General features: G+C 35.6%; 2 protein-coding genes across 9 annotated transcripts in view; one reads left to right on the forward strand and one right to left on the reverse strand.

Annotated features, from left to right (window-relative positions):
* Window positions 1-23,539, forward strand: part of LOC126917050 (monocarboxylate transporter 10) — a 192,285-nt gene that overhangs the window by 74,014 nt on the left and 94,732 nt on the right. The window lies entirely within an intron of this gene.
* Window positions 1-23,539, reverse strand: part of LOC126917035 (hemicentin-1) — a 644,265-nt gene that overhangs the window by 10,611 nt on the left and 610,115 nt on the right. For 3 of the 8 annotated variants that reach the window (XM_050723406.1, XM_050723407.1, XM_050723411.1), the window contains 2 exons: window positions 5,574-6,320; window positions 2,710-2,777 (listed from right to left, as the gene is read on the reverse strand). The exons of 2 other annotated variants lie outside the window; for them this stretch is intronic. In XM_050723406.1, coding sequence (XP_050579363.1) covers window positions 5,577-6,320 — 744 coding nt within the window. In that variant the 3' untranslated portion in view covers window positions 2,710-2,777; window positions 5,574-5,576. Of the gene's footprint in view, window positions 1-2,709; window positions 2,778-5,573; window positions 6,321-8,627; window positions 10,640-23,539 lie in introns of those variants that run through there. 3 more of the 8 variants (XM_050723409.1, XM_050723408.1, XM_050723412.1) reach the window with 3 other exon arrangements.

Here is a 23,539-nt window from a genome sequence, read left to right on the forward strand (position 1 = left end):
TAGTTAAGCGTATGGTGCATATGAAATGTTGTTTCTTTCGAATTTGTATTTCTATTCATTTCTGTACTATCGTAAATCATAAAAAATTTGGAAGAACTATTATTATATAGAATTGTGTGTTCTACGGGAAACGGTCAATTTTAGAGTATTTCGTAGCTAAAGAGTTAAATGGCAAATCCCATAGTATTCTTTTCGTTGCTACCGCTGTATTTTTATCATGCTGTTTCTTTCGTGTGGTAAAATGTTCGTGTATTCGATTTCCGTTTTTCCTTGCATGCTATGTATTGGTATATAGAACTTTGATACAAGTTTCTTGTAAACGTAGCAACCGAACCGGGAAAGCTGTGGAAGTTGCACGGAGATTAGGACAAATTAATCCTTTGCACTTGTTAGTTGATTTTCTTCATGAATGCTGCATTTCAAGATAGTTGAATTAATATCCCACTTTTGAAATATATCAATATTTTCAAATTTTGAGAGGAAAGTTTCTTGAAAGTTTGTAAGTGTAAAATTTCTTACACGTGGAAATTAGGATTATGAGTCGTTGCTTCTTGAATCAACGATTTAATTTGAAACTATCAATCCCTGTATCGTGCGATATCAATACTAAGCAGAATCAAAGTATAAAGAAAGGATTAAAGTATATCGAAAATAGACATGAATTTTTTAACAAATAGATAGTTTACTATGAAGTTTACGATATGATGTCAGTGTTTAATTTGAAGCATCGTTTCGATGAAATTCGGGTTACCAACGCCCATAAGTTTGGAATCAGTAGTTTGTTAAAGTTTGCGATTGGGATTGAGTTTATGACGCGAACGTGACCTATTCGCTGCTTTTCTGGCTTAGCTTCTTTCGCTTATATCTGGAAAAAGCTTCGAAACTCTGATTAAAAGTAGGAAGCCGATTTTGGTCGCTAGCGAAGTACGGTTCAAACTTGAAACATTTCAAATTTTTATCATAGAATTATAGTATTTCCTTGGTGTAGAATATCGGATTATCTTTTACTGCAACTCGTATTATTATTAAAACCTGAATTGTGAAAAAGATATTTTCATTTTTCTTCCTTAACATTTTTTATTGCTATCTGTATCATTATGGTTCTTTTGATTTTATAAGCCACTAAACCAGATTGTTTGAAAAATTTGTCCCATTTTTAGCAAATGTTGATATTAAATCCTATGATTCATTTGCTGAGCGTAGAAGATATTTGTTGCTTGTAACAAACGGTAAGCTGCTTAATTTGAACAAATAATGCTTCCATTTGGACTAAATGCAACAATCGCAGAGGAACGTCTGGAATTTGTTAACAACGAAAGCATTCCTCAAGAAGATACCACTAACATAAAACATACTATCATACGCGTGACTTTTTATTAAATTCCCTTCGTAACAAAAGATTGAATTTATTAGATAAATATCTATAAAAAATGGCCCGAAAAAAGTTTATCGAGGAGGAGGATAAAAAGTTGAGAGCAAATGGTAAAATATCGTTAGAGCAATAGACATATATGTGAATTTTCAGACATCGCTGTTACCCTTCTAAACGGTCATATATTATTCAATCATATCAGATTAGTAAATTATATTAAGTTCAAAATTATTTCGAATGAAAATTAGTTGAAAATTATTCGAGTTTGAAAACATCGAAAGTTACGATTTCTAGAGTATCTCGCTTTCCATCGAGATATAAATTCTGTTAAATAACTGGCGCCACTTATCTATAGAGGATTATCGATTCGACAAGTAACGTGACCGTGGAAAGGCAATTAAACGATTATGAATGAGCATAGTCTAATAAGACAACGCGCTTATCTCCTCGCTGTAGATCGAATCATATAACGCACCGAAGAAAGTTTACATCTCAGATGTACACGCTTTGTTATTCTTTTAGAATTTGTGTCATTCGCCGATAAGCGTAGATAACTGTTTCGAAATTTATTGGCGCAGTGTATAAAAATTCACAAATTCCATTGACATCGGAAAGCAAATACAAATTTGAGAATTTTTCTTATTAGTTCATTATTTTCATTAACACGCTGCGAATGTTTATGTATTTGTGTTACGACGAATAAGCAACAGTGGCAACAAATATATTAAATATCAAAGTAAAATACATATTACGACATACAGACGATAAGATTTTTTCTTTATTCGCGTCTATGAAAATATAAATTTCTATAAACATTTCCCGTCTAATCATTAAGTTTCTATCCTGTTCTTGCGAGCTAACTCTATTTTGTCATAGTTAAGAAATTTCATAAGTTTCCGGAAAATACGAAAGAATAATTGTCAACACGCGTGACTTCAATCTTATGTCGCAACTCCTTTCAAAACATCGAATATTTGTTAAAATGAGGATAAGATCGGGGAATCGAGATTCGCGAGTGAAATAACGTTAAGCGCGTTGAATTCAAGAAATTACTCACCGAACGAACGAACGATAAATCTCCAACAACGATTACCTCTTATATAATCTCACCAAATATCTCCGTGTTCGAGATATTAATAATTTTTAAGATATATCCCTATATCAAAACTGTGACATGCATTGTATCGTCAAGTGCAAAGGATTAAATACTACAATGTGAAAAGCTTTTTCTACAAACAGAGCCTCATTGTCCATATGGCGTAGCGCACATGTCGGACCGATCGCCATACTGATAACAAATCTAAGCAATACGACGTAATTCATAGAATACAATGTACCTACAAGGCATGTCGGACGCCAAAATGTCCTAGTAAATGTACGTATCGCTCTTTGTCTGCTGACCCTCCTACGAACAAACATTTGGAATACAATTGTTATGTATGACAACCCTGTATATCGTTAAGAATACAAGCGACTAATCGTTTTAATCTTCATTTACAGGGTTCTCTCATAATCTGCTTATTATACTTAAAGTGATTCACAAAACAACTTGAACGTTTGTCATCTTTTATAAATCTATTATAAGTGTCATATAAATCATTTGAGATTTCATTAGCACTGTAATGAGGGCTATAATGAAAATTGTAAAATTTCATAAATATACATATAATCATGACGATCGTGTCTCTCATTATAGCGCTAATGAAATGTCAAAACGTTTTATATAACAGGCATACAATACGTATATATATATATATATAAAATTGTTGTGTGGTACGTGTTCAAATATTTCCGTGAACCACTGTATATTATTCATTTAATCCTTTCTGCTAAGATACTTCCTTTATTCAACGTTTTGAACTATTTTTCTGAATTTTGATTGTTTAATCGGTGATCATAAGTATTTTTCGGTAAAATTGATATATTAAGTATTTGACTATCGATATTTAAATAAACGCAATTTTCGATACAGTGATTTGCAAAACAATTTATTTAAGTTTCGACGTTTGTTACGCGAGGAAATGTATCATTGTTATTTTTAATATCGAACAATCGTTATTTCGATGAAATAACTGGAGGGAAATTTTCAAACGTTTGACATGAAATTTATAAACGAGATTTTTAATACAGTTACAAGCGTTTGTAATATTTAGGTAATCGCAATATCACCAAGCCTGTGATATTCAACAGAAAAATTCTTCTACGAAATTCGTTTTACGTATCGTCCAATTTACCTGTTTTCAATTCCACGCGGTTTAATCGACTTTTTCTCCGCTAGCTGGTTTCAATTTAAAAATACTTACCGACCAAGTTGATACGAGAAACAAAGGAGGAAAAAAGAAATGCAAATCCGTTGTTGGTAATTATTAAAATTATAAAAATGGCAAGCTCGAAAGCATATTTAGAATGCAAGAAATGAAAGAGAAAAGAGGCAAACGAATGCAAGAAATCATACACGCAGAAACAAACGCAAACAAACAGACACAGTCGCAACATTACTCGACGGAGTAATATTAAATTTCGAACAATAGAAAATTCACAAGTAAAAACAACGAAACAATTTTCTAAGGAACAAAATGTTTAATTTTTCCATACCTGCTATTCCGTTGTGAAATTAAGATGTAATCCAAACGATATGTAGCCAGCTTATAATTCGTTAGTTATAATTATAATGATCTTTTTATTACTTGTTATTATAATTGGTTGTTAATATATTATTCTAAATTTGTTTAAATGATTTTTTAATGGATAATATTTTATTAATAATTGGTAGTCGATAATTTTAGTAAAAATTTCTAAACATTCAATCCCCTATCATTTTTCGATTATTTTGATTCCTTTCTGTCGAAGATGAACTGATTATTGAATTGATTTGTCAATAACGATTTGATGGTAGTATCGATTCAAGAATTTATGCTGTAGTTTATAAACGCTTTTCAATGAAAAATTTTTCGAACCTATCGTTTAGTGTCAAGAAGATTGGTAATTTGTTATCATACGAAATCTTCCCATTTTAAATATTCTTTAGAAAACCAATGCAACAATTTTAATCGTTCGCACATTTTTTATATGCTATACTGTATTTTATAATAATATGTACTCACAATTTATAATGTATTAGTAAAATCAAAATATGCTATTTTATGATTCCATCGTATATATAAATCTTTATGTAAATACAAATGATTTCTCAGATATAATTATTTTTCATATAAGTATTTACGTATCAGATATATCCTTTTTCGACAATCTCTTCATATTTATAAACGAGGAATATTACGATGCGATATTTCGAACGAAATATCTCGTGTATTTGCTTTTCAATTTTCGTATTTAATGTGGTATAACATACGTTTATCGTTAATCCTTCCACACTTATGAACAAGATATCTGTTAAACTAATTTTCATTTCAAATCTTCGCAGGAGATGTATCTCACTCTGACAGAAGATCACACGAGATCTTGTTGAGAACGTCGCTCGAACAACGAGATATCTCATTAATGGACGCGAAAGATTCAAATTTCCTTCTACCATAATTCGAAATTCAAGCTTCTAATTACAGAATCTCTATATACATTTCGTATGTTCTCCATAAAACACGTATGAACAATTTCATCTGTAATTTCCCATCCCCTTCCCTCGCAAACTCCAAATTCTCTATTTACTTTATCGTTTACGTGATATTTATTATATTTACGATTACTATCGATCAAATTCAATCGTAAGATTAACAAATCGTAACAAAACAAAATTATCTACGTATCTGTGTAACATAAAATTTTGTATTTAGAAAATATCGATTATCTCAACCATCAGACTTTTCAATAACAGAACACTATCAATTAGCATACCCTGCCATCCTGGAATTCGATGAAAATTTTCCAATTTTTATATCACAAAAAAAGAAAAGAGGAACATTTAGCACAAAATTTCATATTAACGGCATATCAATTATTTTAACCACCAAATAGCCTCAGCACGAAAAATCTATAAGCGATATATACCGCAACTATAATTTGTAACGTGAGATCATCGAACTCGACTAAAATTTCTTTACTTCTATATGACTATTCGCGTATCGATTTACAACATATTAATTATCTGAGACAAGACTTCTCATTGCGAAAACACGTATATCGCAACCAACAATCTACAGCGTAAATTCCCAAACAACCTGAAACCCGAACCCGCCCAACTGACCTTTTAGACATCGATCTCCTGACCGACGTCCCGGAAGTGTAGATCGGCGTACTGCATTATCGTGGGCGCGGACGGCGACCGCCCATCGCCAAGGTTCGACGACATCCTCTTTGACTTGTTCCGGTTCTTCGTGTCACCTGTGTCCGCGTAGTGCGTGCTCTCCGGTGGGCAACGATTCGACTGTCGTTCCCAGATCTGCTGACGAGAACTCGGATTCGATCTGTGATAGTCGGTTGGACACTCCGCGATGTCATCTTCGTAGTAATGGGGATAGGAGATTTTGTAAGTCTCGGGTATACCGAGTTCTTGGACCTGGTGGAAGCTCGTCTCGCAGGAGGGCGCGCTCGCGTACGCGTCTGCTCTCCTGGAAGCTTCTGGCCGCCTTTGTTTTTGCTTCCGCTCGCTACGCTTGTGCTTCCTGTACTTTTGACTTCGGTCGCTCGACCGGTTGCCCGAATGGCGGCGCGGTTGCCTCGTAGAGTCGTGGTTCGCGTAGTTCTGTTGCTCCTCGTCGGGATGAGCCACCATGGGAAGATGATTCTCGTGCTGTGCCAAGGTCGGTGGTCGGCTGTTCGCGTGCACGTACGAGGTCTGCAAGGGGCTAACTATCGAGGAATGATAGAGGCTGCGCGTTAGTGGCAGTGTTAGTTGGCTGGAACTGTTGCTCGGTAATGGATAGCTGTACTGCTGCATCTCCTGCCGGTGTTGCTGCTGGTAGTGTTCTTTGTAGTTGTATAGGCTGTCGGTCTGCAACAGGCAGGGTTAGTCGCTGGGGATACGGCCGTCGGGGGAGGTGTCGTTAGTGGCGGATATCGCGATACCGAACCCGGAGGCGAAATGTTATTTCGTCTTTCGAAACAGCGCCAGTGGATTATTATCACCGGTCGGAGAGATGATTGGTTGCTTGTAGGTAGGTCTACCGGGATTTTCCTATGCATATAGATTCTTTGTTATATGAATGATTTTGGCCGGAGAAATCGAAAATATTTTACGGTAATAAATAATAAATACGTGGTTATCATCGGTGATGGATGAAATTTCAACTTTGAAAAGAAAAAAAGAAGAAATGAAAGGCGATCGAAGGTTCATTCTTTGACAATTTTTCAGAGGAAATGTTCGACAAATTAAACTAATTTCACTGATTCGATGATACTTTAGAGAAATTATCCATGGATTTAGCGAACTATTGTTTTATCCTTCGATCGTGCTAGTGGGTAATTACCGCATGCGTGTCGAGACAAATGATCGGAAGATAGGTGCATTGGGATTTCAATATGGATTCTTTATTATACGAATGATTTTAACAATGGAATAATTGGAAGTATTGAGAGGGATGCGATTGTTCCGATAAATTTGAAATTTGACATGATGCGAGATAAAATTTGTCGAAGGAGATGAAAGGCGATTGTAATTCCATTATTTGCATATCGATCTTTTGTTATATCAATGAATTAAACGATAAAATGATCGAAATATGCGGTGATGAAGCGAAAGTTGAAATTTCGACAAAGTTCTTGAGAGAAAGAGAATTTATCGGAGAGAACGTAGAGACACAATGGCTATTTCACTTTTTGCAAATCATTCGGAGGAAACGTCTTAATTCAAATAATAGCATTCTATGATATTAATTGTATCTCAGAAATTGCACTTGATAAGTCAGCGAAACGAGAAAAGCGAAACATTTTGTACCTTTTAATTTTTATTTCAATTCCGTTCCGAGAGAAAGAGATAGATATTCGTCGAATTAAAGTTTAATATGCAAATATTGTTCAAACTGCTACGATATATTCGACGTCAATTGGCTATTTGATTCATTCACTGGCAAAGCGATTTGTTTCGAGAACGAAAATTTCATCGAAGTTATTGATCATATGACAGATAACGTTGAATGAAGCATTTTTTTCTCATATTACTATTTATTCCGTGTGTCATTCGCGTATGTCGTATATGATTTATAGCGTTGGCACGGCTCTATTGAAAACAAGTCGATCGTACATGATCAACGTACAAATCAACTTGTTAGGATTATCGAAGAGAAAAATGTATTATACAGTTTAAACGTTTTATCGTATTACGTTCAATCTTTTCTATCTATTCCATATTCTTTTCAAAAAATAAAACCACGTAGCTTCGTTCTTACAAACGAATTATGAATTTTACAACTCAGTTTCTTCTAAATTATTGAATTCCAATCCAGTTTTGTTTGGATACTCTACTGATTCTTTCAAATAAATTGAACATACGTTTTTTCCTTCTCGTTAAATCTTTTAAGAGGAAAGTTACGTAATTGATAAGAAATAGTACAAAATTTCCTCTCGCCGATATCAGAATCATTTTCGAAATTCCTATGTCCGATACATTCAGTAATATTTTAGATGCTGCTATACTCTTACCCCGAGGAACGATTAATTTATTTAATAGTTTGCTAAATTTCTTTCTCTTATATTTCATTAGCAAAAGAGCCAGTACCCGCGATCGACATTTTCTCTTTTCTCCTTAACCGCGAAATATAAATCCTAGCTTATACACAGCAATCCCGGGAATGAGCATAACGTGGTTATCATGTACCTCTTGGCGAAAGTACTCGTTATAAGGAAGATCGTTTGAAGCTGGTGTCGCGTCTCAAAAAGATTTTCCTCGTCGGTCGACGAGAAGCGACTTGGCGAACCAGAGCATCCGTATCTCCTTTTCTTCGTTGCTTCGAATAGACCGAGCAAACATCTTTTTCGCTATCTCTTCAAAACAATATCAACTCCGTGGAAAAGGGAATTTTTTTTTTCTCCAAACACAAAGAAAAAAGGAAATGAGAAAGAGACCGCGCCACTGAGTCTTTAAAAGGCTTCGAAATAATATTTCACCTCCTTTTATGAATAAGGTTGAAAAGCTTTGTGGCAAGCAACGTGTACAGTTGTTATTTACGCGTGTATGTGTGTATTAGTATTTTTGTGTCGTGAGTGTGGAAACTTACTTGATACGCGGCCGACATACACAAGGACGGTCGCTACATAGGTGGCCAGATCCAGCTTAGCAGGGAAAATATGATTTCCGATTATAACTCGGCAACTCCGGCAACTCTACCTCCTATTTGCTCGAAGCTGCTGTTTTATATCTATTGCGGACACGTAAATCGTACTCATGCAGTAGGTGCGATGCTAATTATTAGAAACTGGTGCTTAAGGGATAGGATTTACTTTTGTATGCAATGTTCGAGAATATCGTTGCTGCTGCCTAAATCTTGGTCGCGATAAAACGGTAGAAAAAAATTCAATTGCAAAATGTAAATTGTCATCTCAGAGCTGTTGGAACGACATATATATTTTCATTTTTTAAAATATACCACAAAAGTACTATAACTTATACCATAATCGAGCAATGCATAAATAACTATACACAAAATACGTATAACGTAGCTTTCTTCCAAATTTTATTCAACAGCGATATAAATAAAAGAGGATTGTTTAATTTGAAGTATTTAAAAAAATGACTAATACATGTGAATTTTAAAATTCTTCCGCTTCTACTCTTGAATAAACGTCGTTAGTTCATTATACTTGAGCAGTGGGTAATTTGAGAAAATGGTCGAGCCAAGCGTAGACTAATTACACGAGGTCGATGGGATGTGATCGAACGAGTGAGATCGTTGGCTGATATTGAACAATCGTTGGAAAGTCGTTGAATATTGACCGAGTTGGTAATTAAGATGCACGAAAGAATGAAAATGGCGAAAATTTGATTTCTCGATCATAACATGTTTGTTAAACAAAGTCTTTGTCTTTTAATTTCTTAACGTTGATCATTTGTTTTTAAAACGTTGACTGATCGCGACATGAACATCATACTTTATCTTAAATCAATAAGAAATTAATCGAATAGAAACCGCTGATTAGTGACATCATCATTTCGCGAATGGAAAATTTCATTTCATTTCATTTCATTTTATTCGGTGGAAAAATCGAATATCTAATGTTTTTCTGTAATTTTATTTAATAATGAAATCTTTCCTTCTATAGGTCTGTTCCGATTACGTGGCACATCCTGTTACCTAACAGTATTACAATATACTTCCTTTCAAAACTACATAACATTCCTTCAAAACGCACGATCAAACTAATCAGACAAATGTTCCATAAATCCTCTCCATTTTTCTCTCCGATTGTAAATAAACCCGTCCTTCAAAGAACATGCATCTTATCCAGCTCGAAAAACATGTTGTAAAAACCAGACAGATACGTAGATAGAACACAAGAACGAACGATTGGTCCGATCGATCGATCACCCTGCGGACGATCAATCCCAGTGTGTTCGTTTCAACAGCTTCGCAAGAAACGAGCGATCTCCTGGGGGCGGCAGCAACGGTTCTTCACGAACTGCTACGAATACGGGTACTTAACGTACATAGGAAGGAACACGAGTAGTCGACAAACCTTGGTCCTCGGCAACGAGATGTTTTTCGGTGGAAAAACGGGAGGGGGAACGTTTTGATAGGTGTGCTTCGAGGGATCGGTCTTCTTCAACTTTCTTGGCGCTGGAATCGGCGGTGGCGGTGCCACTGTCGGATTCGACTGTTTCTCGTCCGATTGATCCTTGTTCGAACGACTTTCGTTCGAACTTTCATTAAAATTTTGATTCTGATCCGATTGGTTGGTGGATAAAGACGGTGTACCAGATCTGACGATAGTCGTGATCGTACTGGTACTTCCGTTCTTATGAGGGCACTTGTATATCGGAATAGCGTAAAGCTGATACTTCCTGTGCACGTTGTTCTCGTGCCTGCGACACATTCTCAGTGAATAGAATTGCGAACGTTTGTGCTTCCTTCGGCGTGGCTTTAGGCTGTTGTATTTCAACACAGGCGAATTATTCCTGGGCATGTTGTAGTCGCTATAGTGAGGGCCTAGGTGGCTCCTGGTCGATTCATAACCGGAACTAGCGTCGCAGAGAGACGCCGTTCTGCTAGGCGACCGCGAGGGACATGGCGAGCTCTGTACCGAACGATGATGATGACGATGGTGATGATGCAACGTGCCATGCAAAGCCGAAACTCGGGCAAACATAGGGGAAACCAACTAAAACAAAAGACAACCGGCCGCTACTTATGCTCGAGTTTCACTCTTTTCACTCCAATTCGTCTTCTCTCGTATTTTATGATTTATAGACATTCATATAGAAATTTAGTCTAGATATTTGATATCGATAGGAGCTACTCTTTCCAATTAATGATATATCATTTTTAATTTTACGTGGATATCGTTGCGTGGTAAGTGAGAATTTTTAGAACTTGGGGCATCTACTATACCGATACCGGGTGTTTCTAAATTTTTTTCTAGAATATATCGTCGAAATAATTTCTCCGTTATGCCATTTATCGATTATATCGTACAAAGTGCTTCCAAATTTACGGTATATCGTTTCGTGGGAGAATTGTGTATTGATTTGATACTTGATATCGACCGGTGCACCTCATAAAGTTAGAGGTTACATTGCAATTATGAAGTATTGATTTTTGACTTGATATTTGATATCTATAGAAAGCATTCCTTCAAACTAACAACATTAAGCTTCTCGAACAATGACGAATAATTCTCTCTGAACGTATTAATTCAATTACTATCTTCAAGAATCAAAAATTTCCTCGAGGTAATGCGATTTTATGAATGTAATTTACAAATTGAATAATAAACAGTAATAAGAGATAATTTAAGATTCTCACTTTCAATCGTTCTAGTAGAATTGGAGTGCAAAGAATTAAAACCCTTCAGACAGTTCAGTGCCAAGAAAAATTGGAAATACTTGTCAGTTAATTAAATTCACTTATATGGTAATAGAAATGGATAATTGAACAAGTCCACTTGGTATAAATAATATAAAGAACCAAATAATTTTATTCTAGCGAATTGACCTGTGAACCGATCTTAATGAACAAGCTGATCCTCAATTTATCTGTGTTTTATCATAAATACTACGATATAAAGTTTCAAGCAGAAGAATCGAAATAATTATGGAAAATATAATTCTTGCAGCTCGACCAGTCGTCGAACGCTCATATTTAAAGCCGACAAGAAAATGCCGCTGGGAATAAATAAACCGCGTGCAAAGCAGCCGCTATTATTAGTTTTCATTGTTTCAAGGTACTTCCGTATTTAATTTCGAATAATATCGGAACACGATCGAAGGTTTTTACGCGAAAGATACTCGAGAAGTTTATACTCTCATCTGCCGAAAATCTATCTTCGTAGCCTTCCAACGAATTGTTTATATTAACGACGCTTCTATATACATGTTAAATATTTCGCGCGATATTTTTGCACTGAACAACCTCTGGGTTTCGTCAAAATCGTCTTCAAACTGCAACCAGTTTATTTCCTCGGGAAGTTGAATGTGGATTTAATCGTACGAATAATTCAAAGTCCCCTTCTTTCTGTTTCTTCAATGTAAAATTCTTTTTAATGTCAGAGTAATTTTAAAAATCTCTTTTCTACAAATTAAACTTTTATTTATAAAATTGAAATTTTGTTTATAAAAGACACAACGCGCGGCGATTCTAATTGTACGACGGTATACACGTTTTAAATTTCTTCTCATTAATTTCAAATTGCATCCTTTCTCGTTTTCTCGTATAACATGAAAATCTACATTGACAAATCATCTTTACTCTATCCGCATTACGAATTGTACTCGGACCTCTTTGAAAGCTAAGATTACGAATCATACGAGTTGTCGACTATCGTTTGTTTGTCTCTTGTTATCGAACAGGATAACACGCATTTGTAATCAAGATCGGTCGTTTGTTCGAAAAATTCGTTCACCGAGCATAGGGCCAGTTATTGTCGCTCGAATGTCAACTGCGTACCGTGCAAGCAAACAGGCCAAACGGACAAACTGGAATACTGGCTGCAGAATGAGATCCGGCCATCGAGACGGCTATTGTCACGTGTGCTTCATTTCAATCTGAGTGGACGAAATTGCTGTGCTAGGCGATTCCTCGGAACGATTTCAAGACCAGCGTCGAATAACAAGCAGAACAAATATAAAACAGGCTGCTTTCTAGCTGTTTCACGCCGTTGCTTTCAGTCATTCCACTTACCTTGATACGTAGACACGGTGGAAGAAGTCGATCGCCGTGAAAAGGTCGCATTAAACACGAATGTAAGTCTCGTTTAGGTTTGCCAAGTTACTCGAATTCCAACGACTTGACTAATCTGAACGAAGCTTTACACATATCCGTATCAGGTTACTTAAAACTTAACCGATTTTAAATGAAATATGTAATTCGATTCTTACGAAGATAAGTTTGAAGTCAAGTTACCTCGAATCGATTTGAAGGAAGCTTTAAATACCCGTGTCGGATTACCACAGCTCGAATATAGGCTTAAAGTTACATAACTCAACTTGTACGGGCCCAAACTCGAAGCGAAGTTGAGTAAGTTAATCTGAACGAGACTTCATAAAGAGAAAATCGTGTTCAGCGAGTAAATTTGCCGGAACGAGCACGAACGGGTGTGTTCGACGGGTTTCGCGAGGCGATCGGAAAATTAATTTGTTATCTCTGTGTAATTTTGACAGGGTGCGGGGCGCAATATCGATCAATCCGCCGCGTCGATGACGATTTATGATGTGACCGCTCGCGACTCGTTTCCCATTCACCTACGGACACCGGCGTGACGGCCCGTGGTTTGCACGGATTCGCCTGAATATCCATTCATTAACCCTTCACGCTTCTGCTACATCGAGAGAGGCGACCGTTGCTTTATCGACGCCACGGCTTTCGCCTCCCGAACGAATTTTACGCTTTAAGGACACGTCGTAATTTTCATCCCTTTGCGACACGCGATGCATTTCGAATTTTAAAATTCGTTTAACCACCTATGACCACGAGCTTTGCTGTATTGTTTAACAAACTAATTGACACAAAAGATAGTACGGATTCTATAGATAGATTCTTTTTCACGGATTACCTTTGCGATTTCTGTATAATCGTTTCCTTTTTTTAAATTTCTCATCAAGTTAAATTCCTTCTTAACCTTTTACCCAATCTTGTTTAAGAGGAATCTGCGTAACAACCTGTCCTAATTTGTTCAAATCTAATTGAAAGGAACTATTCAAACGCGCTATACGATTTCAATTACAGTCTACTTCAGTGACAATTTCTATAATTCTCTTTTATTTCTATATTCCCTTAAAAGTCATTGTTAAGTCAATCGTCAGTTTTACTTTCTCCCCCAGTTTCTTTTCAAAATTTTGTCTATTATTAACCGCATCATACAACTTGCATGTAAATTCCCATATACTCTTCCCTTCTTTCCAAAACTCGACGCAACTTTCAAACGTACGAAAGGAACCTCAATTACCACGATTCTTTCTTCTCTCGTGGATTCGATATCCCTCTTGATCCCTCTTTATCCCTATTTATTTCTCCCATTATTCGAACCTTGCTATACGCTAGTAATTTCATTCCCGATACATTCAATTATCGAATGTTAATCATCGATGCGTAGCAGAGTTTGTTAATTATCCTCTTCGAAGGGAAACTCTGCTGGTGCGTGAAGCTGACAACCACAACAACAGGTACAAAAGGTTAAACACGAGACAAAGATGGCCTGAGAGCGGGAGACAACAGGTACAGGGAAACGGTTGGCCGATCGTAAGACACGCAATTATTGAAATGGATGTCCAACAGAGGGATGAGGTCTCGTGTCGAAAGGGCTTTGAAGGCCACTCGATGCCGCGTTGCATCTTTAATCAGGCATCGTGGCAATTCCGTGGCGTAATCACAGGAGGGCCGGGCGCGCGTAACGTGAGATGCAAATTGGCGAACATTTATCGACTCGCTGATTATTTAGCGTCTCTAGGAAATTGATCCCCGGCCGAATGGTCTCGTTCAAAGCGTTCAAGATGGATGATAATGCCTGCCCGTCATCACCGCTATGGGGAATTTCAGTATACGTGCAGATTTTCCAGGATTTAGTCGACTGGAAGTGGCCCGATTCTCTTGTTTCGCTAAACACTGAATTTAATACTGGAATTATCAAAGCATGTTCATATGATCTAGATCTTTCCTTTGTTATTTTTTTTTAATAACAACGACGTTTTTTTAGAGGAAATAATTCAGACCTCTGTTGAGCCAGAAATCGAATAGCTATATGTGTCTTTACGACATACCTTGTACAACTTCCAAATCTGAACGTATGATGCATACCATGATATTATCGCGTCCCATATCAAAATATGTTAAGAATAGAAGAAGATGGACAACCATGGGTAGAAAATTCAAGGTAGACGAAGACGTACTTGGTCGATTGATGCGAGGAAGGGTCGAAACTCATTTAGAATGTCGTTGCACGGTGGTATCAGAGTGCCTGGAACCTGAGTTGGTCGAAAACTTCGTTCGACAGGCTAATTATTTCTCTTGTGACATTTTAGCCTCGTATCCCATTCCTGGCTCGTCCCTCAATCCGAACAATAATGCTTCCTTGACGTGATCACGGCAGAAGTTCCGCTCGTTTCCATTTCCGAAATTAGGAGCGTTCTAGGGGGAGGGGCAGAACTTTTATTCATTGTTATCCGCTCTTTGATGTCGAAAGTGGACGACGGAGCGCGTTGCCAGTTTTTAGTTAAGCGTCCCCCTGGCAAAACACCGACAAAAACTGCGCCGAACGTTAGCCACCACCACCGGTTTTTAGCAGAACTGCTTTGCAATTCCAATGGAGGAAAGCAATACTTTCGGCGAATTATTAGCTTGAAAGGTTCGGCCCCGCGCTTCCCTACGAGGCCTCTCGCTGTGAATAATGTTGTTGATTTTTGTTTCCAATGAACGCCGATGATCGTATGGATGGTGTTTCCATGTGAAATACGATGAACTCCGTCGGTAATCGGATGTATTATCGTTTTCAGATCTTGTTTAATCGTTTTCGAGTATTTGATCTCCGTTTTATCGTGGATAATACTGCTGATTTTTGCTCGGATAAACGGAACTTGTATGGCACTTTCCACTGAAATTCGATGAAGTATCTCGATAAGAGGATGTATTATCGTTTTTAAATTTTGCTTCACTATTTGCAGAATGTGGGCTATATTTAATCAGCATACCACGTTTAAGCTCTTGTTCAATCGGTTCGAGAATTGATTAATGAATGGAAATTTCTAAAAGAGTACGAAGCTAACGTTCTTTCTGTTAAAGATGTTCTGTTTCTGATGAAAGCTGTACGATATTGTTTCTGATCTAGTCTATTACACTTATAACTTATAACTTAATAAGCGATAATGAATCCTTTCAAATTTTTTATTATTCTTATTACCAACGTTTACATCGAAGCAAAAATACGTTCTACGTAAAACTTTGCTAGCATTATATGCAAATTCTGAGAATCGAAAGGTAAATCTAAAGGGAATTGAATTTAAATGCTTGAAAACTTTCTAGATTCATCTCTATATCGATATACATTTTATCAACGCTATCTTCTTTACTTCAGATTAAGATTCAAGAAAACTTTTCTTTAAGATTTACGTTCCTATATTTCTTGCTTCGTCCAAAATCGAAATATAGTAACGACAAAAGAAAAAAAAAAAAAAAAAAAAGAAGAAAAATAATAGAAGAGAAGGAAACGAAAGGAAAGCATTGTCGAGTGAATATACGATAAATCACACTGTTTATGTAGTTGTAGAGCATCGGAGCCAACCCTTTTCTCGTTTGTTTTTCCCGCGGGCTATTTCCCTCCGGGGTGAAATAATTTTTAACGTTAATGGATTTTACGCATTAGGGTAGAATGGGTAATACACAATTATACGTCACGGGCATTGTGTCGTGGACGAGATCAGAATAAAACGACGGATTGAAAAGGGAGGAAACGGAGGAAAAAGGGCGAGCGGGTTTTCCACTCAGGCCGGGTGAATTATTTCTTAATGAAGCAAAGGAGGTGCCATTACGAAGACCTTATCGGAGCCCTCGTTTCTAATTACCCTTTAATAATTTAGACGGTCTGCAGTCCTTTCTCTTTTATTCCACTCTTATTAGCGAATTCGGGCGAAACGTAAACAGCCTGCCAATTAAAACCGCTGGATCGTAACAATAAATTATTTCCTAATTGTCTAGGGCGGGTTCTTAGGCTTTCGAAATTAGTGTTCTCTTCAATAATTATTCTACCGTGTCAATGATTATGTCTTTTTTCCGTGTTTTATGAGTGTAATAAAATGCACTTGTTCACTGCAAACGACTTATGAAGAATAGTACAAGCGTTATTACGTTTCACGGTGGAAATGAATTTATTATACGAGCCACGATCAATTGAATTAATTGAAAAATAGCGAAAAGACAAAATAAGTATTACTTATTTAGTTAGTTAATTAATTAATTAATTAATTACTTATTTAAATGTATCGTGGAATTTGATGTTGTTCCATGCCAGTTCTTTGTAATAAATAAACTTGAACAAATAAATCGTCTACTTCTTGAGAATATTAACGTATTAGATAATGAAATCGAGGAATTTACAAAAAGTGAAATTGTACGCGATCAGTTTAGTTTCTGACAGACTCATTTATGTACGTATGTTTCGTCGTTTTGCCATATGTAATCTCGATTAAACATCATAAAGTGTAACTGAGCGAAAGATCAAGTAGCTTCATACTGCTTCTATAAATTTTATCTTGAAAGACGTGCACGGAACTATAAGTAGATAAGGTGCGAATTTCTAATAGGCACTCGTAAATTTAAAAAATATTACGTTCCAACTCTACAAAAATATACAATATCATTCTTTCTTTTCAACATCCTAACGTTCTCCACGAAGTTCGGATTTTCTTACGAATTTTACGCTTTCCGCATACCCCTTCGCTACATTAACGCGTATAGATATTTTACAACGAAATTTTAATACTATTCCTTATCATCATCTAATATTCGTTTCGTATAAAAATTTTACATCACCCTTTTACTTCTCGTTGTCGTAAACGCATCGTTGATAACGCGAGGGAACGCGTTGCATAAAAGAGAAACGTATTTGGAAACGGGTTCGAGAACGAAATAAAAAGATGGCGAAGCAAAAGTGACGAGGGAATCTTCGCGGAGATACTAACAGTATGCTGTTATCGCGACTAAATACGATATACATTCAATTTCATTATACGCGATACTGCACTTCGATATTCAAATTAAGACAACAGTATTGCTCCGGGATTTTCCTGTTCAAGTGATCGTCGTACATTTCTCCTTATGACAGAAACTAAGATCCCGAGCTTAACGTTTAACGAATAAATTCCTTTGGAGTCTCCTAAACCTTTATCTTAAGAGGTTGTTTACCAGAGCTCAGATCGTATCGTTCGTTTTATTGAAATGAAAACGTTTGCCCCGCCATCTTTTCCCATCGTAAGCCCTCGGATTCTCGAGTTCTACTTTTCTTTTTTTTCTTTTTTTCTTTTTTTTTTTTTTAGATTTGCTTATGGCACTTTGATTCTACGAGCCTTAATTGGAAATAAAGGACAAGGTAGAAAGTATCGTTTCTTTTTTAGTAATTTCTGCTCTCGGGAAGGAACGAAGAGGGAAATTTAATTAAAAGAACACTCGATGTTCTGTTTAAGTTACAAATCAAGATCATGATACATATCTGAAATTTCGTTGAATTAGAAACCTATCATACAGTTTAGAAATCTTGAGTTGCTAATTTGAAAATTCTTCTGGAAGAAATGTTATTGGATTTATTAATTTGTAATCATCCGATTAATTTAATTGTTTATCTTATTATTTTTGTATAGAAATGGCAAGCCTTGTTTGATTCGCTGCTACTTTTTTCCTAAATGTTTCAAGCAAAACACGATTAGAAATGCCACTTCGCTATGTATAGGTAGATATTATGTCATCTCTGAAAATACCAATCTACCGAAATATCGACGTTTCACCATTTTCTTCCAATTATTAAAATTCGCTCAGTTCGACTGACTAGCTTTCGTGCAAATGACAATTTTCAAATTAATGTCAATCTCGACTAGTATAGTACTAAAAATATTAAACGTCATATGACATCACAGTTTTCAACATAAAATTTTGTTAAACACCGTATCGCACCTGTCTACGTTTATTCACCACTATTCGACAAATTTTCACGCCACTTGCGCTATTCTTAATTGTTATCTATGCATGCTGTATAAATTGTATTATATTACGAATTGGTAATTTTGCTGTTAAAATTGTAAAAAAATGAGAGCGAGCAAACATTGTTCACAAATTGACGAAAAAGCATCAGTAAACATGGAAAATACATGTTCCCATTTACAACATATGACGGTTAGCCATGATCCTCATTACGAATCAGGTTTCTTTAACTAGCCAGTTTTCAAATGTAACAAAAAGTACAAAAGTAGACATTTCATAACGGAAATTATTTGCAAAATCCGTCGCCATTAGCGTTTCGACTAATAAACCCTTTTGATGTGACAATATTTTTCGAAAAAAAGAAAAAAAAAAGGAAGATCGAGCCCAACATTCGTTTATGTTATAAATTCGCAATCAAGCGCGATGTAAAACGCGATATATCCGAAAAATGTTTCCGAATGGAAAATGTAGCCATGGAATTACACTCTGCACGTTAAACACCAATCGAGCTTCCCAACGATGTTTATTATAGAAGTTTCATAAAGCATGACCGTGTTTCAGAGTTCTCGCGAAATTACGATGCGATTTTAACCCGAACTGTTTCACCTGAGCAAACGGAACTGCAAGTATCGTCAATCTCGATATGTATTATTTCGACATACAGTGGTTCACCAAAGTATTTGAACACCATTTATAGATACTCGATGTGTGTAATAAACCTCGAGTATCATGATCATTCCGGTAAAATTTGGAACACGTTTGAAAATTTATATAAAATTTACAAAATATTTATACAAGTATAGATTTCCCAGAAATCGCAAATGTATTTAAATAATCAATTATCCATTATATTAACAAGCATCGATATTTAACGAAGCGGTCTTTAATAATTATTTTATGCTTCAAACAGCCGTGTTATACCGTATATTTCAAATTATTATATATCAAATTTTACCGATATAATGTTGACAATTGTGTCTTGTTACGGTGCTAATGAAATTTTGATACATTTTATATAACGCATTATATAACACATGTACGTACATATACGAGTTTCTCATAGTAAACGTTCAGAATACTTTAACGAGTTATAGTTTATTATTATTTTTCTCTAATGGAATCGATCGAAATTTTCTGCTAATCGATACACTATTCTCCGATCGAATTCGTCTCGAAACGCGGTTTGGCGACATCCTTTCGACGAGGGAGAAAAGTTCAGAAGCTATTCGCTTGGGAATTGTTGCGCGACGCCATTTTCTTCGGTCCTCAGATTTCCTCTTTCGCTTTGAGGGCTGCTCGATATAACGAAAAATGAATTGAATAAGTCCGTCGGGGAGAATTCATACTCGAAATGATCAAAGTTATCAGCAGATAGAAACGAGCACAGACGTAATGCTTCCTTATAAATCATCTGTGAGTTTCGTGATGTGAAAGTCAACCTTCCACTAGACAAACTCCTCGTTTTCCCATTTTTTCTTTTTCTTTTTTTCTTAAAGTAAGATATTCGTCTGTGTTTGAAAGTCACTGACTTATTTTATATCTTTCGTAGCTTTCATCGGCGTTACAGCTTCCGGCTTTCTTCTTAATTCAATTGAATTTTCATTTATCAGACACAAATCGAAGTTTGGTAATTTATCCGTAATTTCGTAAATTAGCCAAGTTACCTGAATTCAAGTAATTTGACATTTTTTCAATGTGTATTTGTTCTTCGTTTGATTTTAAAACGTCCAGTTGAACTACGCTTGTTCACACTAGTTAAGTTACTTTACGTCGAGTTGCTTGCGTTCAAGTAGCTTGAAACTGTTTTATTAACGTGAACTGACCATTCAACTTTCAACCTTCGAGTGAAGTTGAAAGTATTTTAATTATTTCTTAACTTGAAAGGAACAACTGTTGTTAGATGAAACAATGTTACTTATGTTTGAAACAAAGTTACTTATATTCAAAGAACTTCAAGCAATCTTGACTTATTTGTACGAACACAAAATTAAAGTCAAGTTATTTAAATTTAAATAATCTTAGGCTTAGTGAAAGTTCTACATTATTACACATAACGTTCGCTTGTTATTTCGCTTGTTATTTTAATTAGTTTTATAATTTTATCGACCGTAAGTGAATTTAGTTCTTCCTTTGTCTTTACATAATGTGGAATATCATTTAATATTACCGTAAATGATTAAAAAGAGATGTTTCAGCTCGATGTACTTTATACCGATTATAATTAAAACAGCTAATTGATGTGGTCAGGCTGAAAGATATCCAGGATTATTACACGCGAACGCATTATTTTAAATACGATAAATATAGATAGATACGAATAGATGTTCTGGTCGTAATTACAGAGCAGTAGTTTAAATACAATAAATTGTAGCGATATTCCGTTCCTGGTAATTAGTGTATGTTAATTTGCTTTGAAATTCATACTTTCTCCGTATACGGTATACTCGTTTCACATCATCAATACACGTACGGTTCGGAATGTAAAAAAACCTTTATATTAAAGGGTAATATAAACACGACATGTTAAATATGGCAATTATGCTACAGGCAATCTTTTCATGAATTTTGAATACACGACCGTTCACGGTAATTTACATTGTTCGTTTAAAATAGTTTTAATACAAAATCCCCTAAATTTGTTGAATCGCTCAGCTTTATCATTATCTTAATAACGATTATCGAATATACGCTGATCATTCTTATCGCGTTATTCGTAAGTATGTTTGTGCTTTTATTATATATTGCATATGTTATATAATATATTCTGCTTGAAACGGTACGCGTTTGAAATTATTGGAACATGTTTTGAATCACTGTGTTCAGGCAGTGTTTCACTTGCGATCAAGAATTCCATTGAACGTTCTTTGTTAAAAAAAAATATGAGACCCAAAGATCTGGCACAATGACGAGTAAAAGCATTGATCGTTTCAATGAAATCATCTTATTGCATTTTGTCATGCCCAAATACGAATAATATAAACGAGCTGGAACCTATCCATTACATTTCACGTATTCATCAACTGATTCATTTCAAACGAATTTTTACCTTTTCAAATACTCTTCAGCCCCTTTCATCTTCGTGAAACTAATAATTTCATTCCAATTTCATCAACGCGTGAATGGCAAATCGACAGGCAAATAATAATCAGCGATATTGTAGCAGGGTCTGGAAAAGTGGCCATTTCTCGTCGTGATATCATTCGATTCAAATAAATAAACATTTGGACGCACGATATAACCATGGATCGATAATTTGCGCGTTAATCTGTCGCGGATGGGCGAGTAGTTGCCACGATGAAATATGGATCTCCGTCGAACGAAGCGAGGGTAAAAGCTTCCGGAACCAGAAGATACTCGACAAAGGGCCCCTTCTCTAATATCCACACTCTCCTCTGCCTCTTCGCGCTCTCCACTCTTGTCCATACTCAATTACTTCGGATACGAACCGTTCCTGCTTCCGATACGGCCATTACGGGGACACTTGGTTAAATAAGAGAGAATTAACCCCACTTCTGCCACGACAGACGCTGTAAACTTAGTTCTGTCTGTCGAAGGGTTCCAACCCCTTATACGATTTTGTCCTCGTTCAAGCGCTGTCGCTGATGGTAATGTAGGAAAGCAAATTTTCCAGGCGAGTAATATCGTATCTATTGAGTTACATTTGCATTAAATGATAAGTAGGCTGCGGATTTCCATACGTGTTTATAGTTTTGTGGATACAATGAAGAAATTAGAACTTAACTTCAATGGAAATTCGTATTGTTTGTTAAAAATTATAACGAGCACTGTACTCTCTTTGGATATTTTTTATATTTTTGTATTTTCCTGTGCCGTATAATATTCGCGTGCTGTGCAATTTTTCTATCTCTAAATTTTGCACAGATGCATTAAAAGTTGCACGTTACATCTCTATGTTATAAATAATCGCGGTTCTTTCATTATGTACAGTAACGAGCACGTGCATAAATAAATACAAGTACCTACTTTTGGCAATTTCTTGGTTGTGCATTTCAATTATATTTTTACCGAAAACGGTATGTATTTTTTCAACGTTTATTATAGTTTCGTGAATAGTTCATTCCATAATAAAATGATACTAATTTAAATATTTCATGCGAGCTACGAAAACAAAATATCCTTATTTATATACTTTATGTTTTAGCAATTTTATTTTATTTCTTTGTTATTGTACTGTTGTCCTAGGTTGGAAAGGAAAAGATTACTTATTTATGGGGTATCCCATGAAACTAGGTCAAGCCATAGCTTTAAAACGATAGAAGGTGGATAGAAGGAAGATAAAAATTTCACTAGGCAAAATGAAATGGTTTTGAATGATACATTGCGTGGTACATGTATTTGCTACGGAATTGGAGATGTTTTAAAGGTTCCTGGAACACACTTCTTTTAAATAGAATATATTTCTGTTAAATGGAACAGTGTACCTTTTATGCGTCATTTAATACGATACTTTTTACATAGAATTATTATTCTACACAAGAATGAATGTTATCATTCATATTAGGAAGCTGTTATATTAATTAAAAATGTATTCGGAATGTGAAGAACTAATAACGCTGTACTATATTGCGGAGTTTAATTCTTCCCCTAATGTAAAAGTTATTAAATATAATTAACAACTGCTGCGTTAATTACACGATGAACGTAATCGTATTTTTGCCATTTATTTTTATATACATATCATTATGTTAAAATCAGACAATTTGTTTATAGTAATTATTCTTGGATGTTAGATTAAAGAGAAAACATTATAACAAATTGTAATCTTTCTCTCTGATAAGCAAACAACATTTTCCAAGCGTCTTTAGCCTCTTAATAAATATAATTTCACCGAGAAAGTATAGAAATATTATATAGTATATAA

The sequence above is a fragment of the Bombus affinis genome, chromosome 6 (assembly GCF_024516045.1).
Source record: "Bombus affinis isolate iyBomAffi1 chromosome 6, iyBomAffi1.2, whole genome shotgun sequence".
NCBI lineage: Eukaryota > Metazoa > Arthropoda > Insecta > Hymenoptera > Apidae > Bombus > Bombus affinis.